Source organism: Sinocyclocheilus grahami, unplaced genomic scaffold, assembly GCF_001515645.1.
Source record: "Sinocyclocheilus grahami isolate Dianchi unplaced genomic scaffold, SAMN03320097.WGS_v1.1 scaffold720.1, whole genome shotgun sequence".
NCBI classification, from domain to species: domain Eukaryota; kingdom Metazoa; phylum Chordata; class Actinopteri; order Cypriniformes; family Cyprinidae; genus Sinocyclocheilus; species Sinocyclocheilus grahami.
The window spans coordinates 842,889-851,359 of NW_015505899.1; the positions used below are offsets into that span (position 1 = coordinate 842,889).

General features: G+C 39.2%; 1 protein-coding gene across 1 annotated transcript in view; it reads left to right on the forward strand.

The window, feature by feature from the left end:
• LOC107560319 (uncharacterized) overlaps positions 1-8,471 on the forward strand; it is a 34,751-nt gene that overhangs the window by 4,596 nt on the left and 21,684 nt on the right. Inside the window, exon 7 of the mRNA XM_016244464.1 lies at positions 1,494-1,612. Within this exon, the coding sequence (XP_016099950.1) occupies positions 1,494-1,612 (119 nt within the window). The remainder of the gene's footprint in view (positions 1-1,493; positions 1,613-8,471) is intronic.

Consider the following 8,471-nt stretch of genomic DNA (forward strand, 5'->3'; position numbering starts at 1 on the left):
CTGTGGAGGAATTTTGGCCCGCTCTTCTTTGCAGAATTGTTTTAATTCAGCCACATTGGAGGGTTTTCGAGCATGAATGGACTGTTTAAGCATCTCAATCGGATTTAAGTCCGGACTTTGATTTGGCCACTCCAAAACCTTAATTTTGTTTTTCTTGAGCCATTCAGAGGTGGACTTGCTGTTGTGTTTGGGATCATTGTCGTGCTACATAACCCAAGTGTGCTTGAGCTTGAGGTCACAAACTGATGGCTGGACATTCTCCTTCAGGATTTTCTGATTGAGTGCAGAATTCATGGTTCCGTCAATTATGGCAAGATGTCCAGTTCCTGAAGCTGCAAAGCAGCCCCAGCTCATCACACTACCACCACCATGTTTGACTGTTGGTATGATGTTCTTTTTATGAAATGCTGTGTTGGTTTTATGCCAGATGTAACGGGACACACACCTTCCAAAAAGTTCAACTTTTGTCTCATGAGTCCACAGAATGTTTGCCTAAAAGTCTTGGGAATAATCAAGATATTTTTTGGCAAATGAGAGACGAGCCTTTGTGTTCTTTTTGGTCAGCAGTGGCTTTTGACTTGGAACTCTCCCATGGATGCCGTTTTTGCCCAGTCTCTTTCTTATTGTTGAATCATGAACACTGACCTTAATTGAGGCAAGTGAGGCCTGCAGTTCTTTAGATGTTGTTCTGGGTTCTTTTATGACCTCTTGGATGAGTCGTCGTTGTGCTCTTGGAGTAATTTTGGTTGACTGGCAACTCCTGGGAAGGTTCACCATTGTTCCAAGTTTTCTCAAGTTGTGGATAATGGCTCTGACCATGGTTCGCTGGAGTCCCAAAGCCTTAGAAATGGCTTTATAACCCTTTCCAGACTGATACATGTCAACTGTTTTGATTCTCATCTGTTCTTGAACTTCTTTAGATCGCGGCATAATGTGTTGCTCTTTAAGCATGCTTTACTTTGTCAGACAGGTTCTATTTAAGTGATTTCTTGATTCAACAGGTCTGGCAGTAATCAGGCCTGGGTGTGGCTAGTGAAATTTAACTCAGCTTTCTAAAATAATGTGGTTAATTGCAGTTCTTTCATGATTTAACAGGAGGGGGCAATTAATTTTTCACATAGGGCCACGTAGGTTTGGACAGCTTATTTCCCTTAGTAAATGAAATCATTTAAAAACTGCATTTTGTATTTACTTGCATTATCTTTGTGTAATATTAAAATTTGTTTGATGATTTGAATCTTTTAAGTGTGACAAATATGCAAAAAATTAAAAAAACAGGAAGGGGGCAAAAACCTTTTCACACCACTGTATGTATATTAATAAACTTTCTATAATAGCTAGATGCTGTGGTTTAAAGTTTGCCATAAAAATGTTGTTCATGGCAGCAGAGTGTCTGGGAAGTCAAGGGGTTTGAATAAATTTGATTGCAACTGTATATAGACAGACAGACAGATGTTTTTTTGTCTCTCATTTGTACTCTGTGTTTTTCTCAGATGATCATGACACCACTGTTCTGTCTTGGGCCGTAGGGCAGAGCAGAGGGGAGGGGCTTCAGGTATCAGCTGATACTGTAACAGTGGAGACTGAGGGTACCTACTTCATTTACAGTCAGGTTGGTCTTGATTGGTGCTGACACTGCATAATCAAAATATAGACTTTAAAGGGTTAGTTCACCCAAAAATGAAAATTCATCAGTTACGTGTAAGTAAGCTCAACCAAACTTGCTTGATGTACAAGCACAAACCTCATTGATTTACTAATTGATTTTAATTACTTTTGATATGTTCTATGTATATGTGCTGAAAATAAATACATATAATATAATATAATCTGTTCATCATATTGACATCATATCTGTTCATAGAGATTGTGTCTCTTCAAGACTCTGGATTTAACCAGTCAATTCATGTGATTTACAATTATATTTTATGAACTTTTTGAAGCATCACAGTTTTGGGTGAATAGCCTTTCAAAAAGGAGAAGCAGAAATCACTCATGTTTCATTAAAACATGAAAATCTTTACTTGTGTTTCGAAGGGTTTAGAGAGTGAGTAATCAAAATGTCAGAATTTTCATTTTTGTGTGAACTAAGCCAACCTTAAATGTAAACCCTAATAAGTTAACAGAACTATTGCAGAAAATTTGATGTAATCAATTATTTGAAATAATTGAGTTAGCAGAAACTTTATATTTTGATTTTGTACTAGACAAGCATTGGTAACGGCACCTAACATGAAATATGGAGAAAACTAATTTGATGACTCAGTTCCCATTGTGCACCATAATTTACCATAACACAATACCATACCATAACATAAAACACCACTAATTTGTGGTTTATCTCAAGAACACTCTTTGTGTCATTAGTGCCATTTGCTGGTCTGTAAAATGTACAGCCATAGAGCTTGATTATATTTTGCATACTTTATCAACTGAAAATTTTCTTTGATGGAGGAACTCTTTTTATAGCATATGTATTTTATTACATATGTAGCTTTTGTAAGCTTTTATAAAAACTATCACCCACTCATTAAACACCAGCACCAAAGTGAAAAAAAAAAATCAAAAGTACAAAAATTGGTAACACTTTACAATAAGGTTTAATTTGTTAAAGTGCCCCTATTATGCCTTTTTGAATATTACCTTTCATGCAGTGTGTCTTGTAGCTGTATGTGAACATAAACTATCTGCAAAGTTGTGAAGCCGACAGTGCATGATAAATAAAGTTAATGGACCTCATTCATGAAACACGAGCAGAACAAATTTTTTGTGTAAATCGTTCGTAAAGCCGTTCTGACGTAAACTTTCGAATTCATGAACATATTCGTATTTTCAAAATGTTAGCTGGTAGGAAAAAAAATTACACCTGCTCCCTACCACGTGTAAATGGTGCGTAAAACGTTCTTCTGTGTTCATTTTGGCAAACTGATGACACTGAATTTGATGCACTGCCATTATAATATTTTACAAGTTCGTTTGCTCCCTTTTATTTATTTTTTTCTCTTGTAGCTGAGAGTTGATAAACTGTTTAGCTTTGGGTAAAACGCAGCGCTTGTCACTGTCACTTTTTACCCAGCCATCCAATCAATGGAGGATGGGCGGGACAAATACTACACCGACCAGTCATCCTACTTGTACAACAACTGAACAACAATAGAGAAGTTAATATTGCTGGATACTGCATTTTAATATTCTTCAAAATGAGATACTAGTAATACGTTACTGCCGTGGATATTCCACATCATAGCAACCAAAGCGTCTCTCAGCTAGAAAAACGCTGTGCCACCAAAGCGTTCTCCAGCACCACCAGCTGGCCGTTTTAAGAAGAGCGCCTGACAGTTTTTCAGCTAGCTAAAAACGCTTTGGTGGACACATGTTATTGAATATTTATTGTTAGGCATATAGCCTATTAGTGTTTTTTTGCATTTATGCAATATACTGGAGTCAAACCTGAGAAAGTAGACCAGAATATTCCACTGCGTTCCTGGACACGCAATTTACGTAGCTGTAATTCATAGGCGGGTATTATGCTAATTGTGAATGAGCGTGCACGAGCACCCTATTTACGAATGATTGGAATTCATTAACATACACATGTTATCTATCAAATCTGATGTGTACGAAGGGTTTGTGAATTCGGAGGAGAGTTTTCGGGAAGGTCCGTTTTACATGCAAATTACTCAGAATTTACTCCTATATTTACGAATGTTTCATGAATGAGGCCCATTGTCTGTCAAAAAAAAGAGTCGGCTCGCAATAGCCTAAACGAGTCGTCAGGGATTCGAATCTTATTCTGTTACGGCTCTACGTCACGAAGTAACAGATTTGCATAATGTCTGCCCAAGTTCTACGTCGCCAACTTGCCCGCCCACAAACAGTAAAATTTCCGTGTGGTTAACATCATGTCGAGAAGACGCTGTATCCTATGCTGTGAGAGTAAATTTGTTTTATCACATCTTATAATTACCACAAACTTGTCAACACTTGACACTTACCACTGAGAAACGAGACTCCAGCTCGAATTGGTAAGGTACAATCGATACCATCTTTTCTATGTATTGTCAAGTCTCCAGGGCTGTCATTCCATCATGGCAATGGGCGTTTCGTTTCCGACACGCGCTGTACTTGGTAGACCAATCCAGAGCCAATCTCTCTACGGCTCTGGACCAATCACAAAGAACTGCGCCATCTGACCAATCACAGCAGTGAGGGCTCACGGAAAGGAGGGGTTTAGAGAGACTGATTCTTTGAACTGCTTTGCACGAGTCGTTTACGAATCATTTAGAAATTAGGTAAAATTAAATCTATTTTTTGAGAAAACTAACGCGTTTGTTAACCTTGCATGCATGTAAACCTGTTTTAGGAGACTCATAAAACAATATTAGCAACCTTAAAAATGGCATAATAGGGGCACTTTAACATTAATTAACCATGTCACAAATAATCACAATTAATAGAACTAAAGACTTAAACTACTTCAGTCTGTGTGCATTGAATTTATTTAATACACAAGTTTCACAATTTGAGATGAATTACTGAAATAAACAAATTCTTCCATAACATTCTAATTTATGGAGATGCACCTGTATATAAGTGCTGGGCGGTATACCGGTTCATACCGAATACCGGTGTTTATTTTTGTTATGACATGAATTTTTAAAATACTGCAAAACCGGTGTATGTCGCTTTTACAACGTTCTGAACGCGACACTGTTTGAAAGGGGTCCCTTCTCACTGTTGCACTGTGCTGAGGGAACAGCTGTATGTGTTACTAAGCGTGAAAGTTCCGAAACTGAAGCTGTAGAACTAATAGAACGTGATGACACAGAAGAACTCATCCACAATATCCACATTGACCGCCACAAATATCCACCGCCCCCTGCCATCAGCTCCCGCGTCTCACACACACGAGCGCGACTTTAGCACTAGATTTAGCAACTTTCAGACCCTTTTTGCGGCTTTTATCCATAGAATATTCATACTGACAAACCTAGCGACTTTTATGGATAAACCTTAGCTATGGTTCAGTTGGAAGATTTCGCCAGTGCTGTCCCGTGAACGTGAGGTCTGACTTTCCCGGAGAAGTGTCACCTCTCTCGGCGTCTGTTCTGTGGAGTGAGCGGCAGAGAAGCAGTGCATTCAGTTGGCTGCACCGCAGCCTACTCAACCCGATCTCATGAAAGTGTTTATAAATAGTACGCCAAATAAAAACATAAACTCGTGGTATTGATTCTCAAAAATGGACTTTGGCGTGTATATGCTACGCGATGGGTAGGTTTAGGGTTTTGGGGTAGATGCGTATCATATGCACGCCAACAAATTTCGTATTATATGCATGCCAAACACATGCGTATCATATGCACGCCAAAGTCCATTTTTGATTAGCAATACCAAGAGTTTTCGTTTTTATTTGGCATACTATTTATACGCATTTTCATGAGACCGGGCTCGCCGACTGTCAATTCACGAGTTCACACTTACTTATAATGAACCGAGTAAAGTTTATGCGTATTTGGCGTGCTGTCCGGGGAGAGGGCTCCGAGCTCGGTAATTACTCTCGAGCCCGGGGTCCTCCCCCTGGCCGGGGAGAGGGGTCCGAGCTCGGGATTAAGCCCGGACCCAGAATGCTCCCCCAAAGATGCAAATAGTATGGGACAGCAGCCAGAGAGGAGCGTTGATAGCCCCCCAAATATGCAGAACTTTAAAATTGGTGGGTGCTGGACATCGCTTGAAGTAGCGGCACTGCTGAGGCTTAGGAGAGAGAACTAGAGGCTTCTGCGGAAGCGGGCGCTGCTGCGGCAGTGTAAAATACAGATAATGGCTCCAGCGGGAGCGGGAACTGCTGCGGCAGTGGGGAAATATGGAAAAGCTCCTGCGGGAGCGGGCACTGCTGCAGCAGTGGGGAAGTCTGTTAATATCACATGCACTTTTTTGTTTGTTGTTTTTTTAGTTTGTTACTCTGACGCAGGCAGTGCGCTCCATGAGACAAAAAAGTAATATAGCCAAAACAACCGCATAGCCGCTCTTTAGTGTAGATGCATGTTGATTTTATCAGACGGTGCAGTGATTAAAAATAAGAGTGACTCCTGGTTAACATTAAAAGGGGTCGTGTTTAGTCACCATTTAGTGTGGTATTTTTTTGACAATATTCACTCATCATGACAGTAAAATAGGGTATTCTAAAATCATACTGCAGTATTTCCTCTCTCAATCAGTAGAAAATATGGTTAACACCCGGTCATGCATGAAAAAAAAAATACCGTCATGTACATTGAAACCGGTTGTCACGGACACGCCAGGCTCTTTCACCTATCAGAGCTCACAATCACCGGAATACTAATCACACACACCTGACTGTCATTCACTTATCACCCACACAGCACTATAAGAACACACAGTTCACACAGCCACATCGTGTGGTCTTCCAAGTGGAAAAGGACTCAAACCTATGCGGTATTACTTATCTGTTTGATCACGACTCCTTGATCTCCTGTGGTTTCCTCGTGTGTTCTCTGTCTACTTACCTGCATCCAGCTTTGTTACACCGGCTCCTGGAAACACCCCGATCCTCTCTGTCTCCCTCCGACCTGGTAATCAAGAATCTAACTGTCAGTATCCTCTTCAAGTCCGTTCAAGACTCTAAGTCTGCAATACTCACGAAGTCTTTGATCATCTCCATACTGAGTAATAAAGCTGTCTGTTTGATTCGAACTCACCTGTGTATCGAGTCTGACTTCCTGTTACACCGGTGTAATTTTGAAAAATACTGTGACCTAAATTTCTGGTCATACTGCCCAGCACTATATTATACACACGCATGGAAAAACAAGTGGAATAGAAAAAAAAAATAGAAAGCTAGTTTAAAAAAAAATATATATATATATATATATAAATTAGAATTGCTAGAGTTAGAGGGTCAAATAAAGGTGGAACAGATGTGTTTAGTCGTTTCTTGAAGATGAGTACACTGTAAAATCCAATAGTTTACCTTACTTAGATTTAGTTATCTTTACTTAGTTGTTATACTTACTAGGTTTTATTAAGTTACAGCTACTTTCAAGGCAAATAAAACAATTTACTTACTGTTTTGAGTGACACTTAAAATATTCAAGTAGCCACAAAGGAACCAATGACATTAAAAAACCAATGAGAGGCAGCAGTGCACTGATATGTTGCTAATGTGCAACATAACAACAGCAGAAGAAGAAAAGAAAATGAGTCTTAATAGACTTTTCACTCATTTCCTCCAATTATCTTTCACTAGTTGCATTCACTCGTTTCCCAAAGTCATCTTGAATGTTGAATTCTCAATACAAAAACTTTATCAAATTAATTTTTTTATAAAGACCTTGAGATGCTTTTCTTTGGGTTTATATAATTCTTAAATTCGTGTGTGGTAACATGCTAAAGTCACACACAGACTTAAACATTCAGCACGTGAACCACAACAATGGTAACAATTCAATTTCATTTATTTTCATTACTTGTAACAATAGCCATTTTATTTGCTCTTTTTGTTGTGCTGCTACTGACACAAGACAGCAAATAAAATTGTCAAATAAAATCAACAACTATAAAACAAAGCAACTGTATAATTTATTCATACCGCAATGCACTCTGGGAGTCAGTGAGTAGCTATACTAAGTCACGAGTAAACCTAAATGAAAGGATCAAGTACCCCCTACAGTTCTTTTTTTAGTTACTAGAACTCTCGTGTAAGTAAACTATACTAACTAAGCATCTGTCAGTACAACATACTATTGCTGTTTCACTTTACTTAGTTTTTTCAAGGCAATCGGTTTGCATGCTTTTTTTAAGTAAGCCCAACTAATTAGATTTTACAGTGTAGGGACTCAGCTGCTCGGATTGAGTTGGGCAGGTCATTCCACCAGGAGGGAACAGTTAATGAAAAAGTCTGTTGAAGTTATTTTGTTCCTCTTTGAAATGGCACAATAATACGCCGTTTACTTGCAGAACGCAAGCTTCTAGAGGGCACATAACTCTGAAGTAATGAATTTAGGTAAATGGGTGCAGAGCCAGTGGTGGTTTTGTAAGCAAACGTTAATGCCTTGAATTTAGTGCGAGCAGCTACTGGTAGCCAGTGCAAATTGATGAACAGAGGTGTGACATGCGCTTTTTTCGGCTCATTAAAGCTTAATCTTGCAGCGGCATTTTGGATGAATTGTACAGGTTTCATAGAAGTGGCTGGAAGACCTGCCAAGAGAGCATTGCAGTAGTCCAGCCTGGATGGAACAAGAACTTGAACAAAGGAGTTGTTCCATGTTCTGAAAGAAATGGCCTGATCTTCCTAATGTTGTATAAAGCAAATCTGCAGGACCGGGTAGTTTTAGCAATGTGGTCAGAGAAATTCAGCTCATCAATCTCAACTCCAAGGTTTCTAACTGTTTTTGAAGGAGTTATGGGTGATGAGCCTAACTGGATGGTGAAATTTTGATAAAGTGATGGGTTTG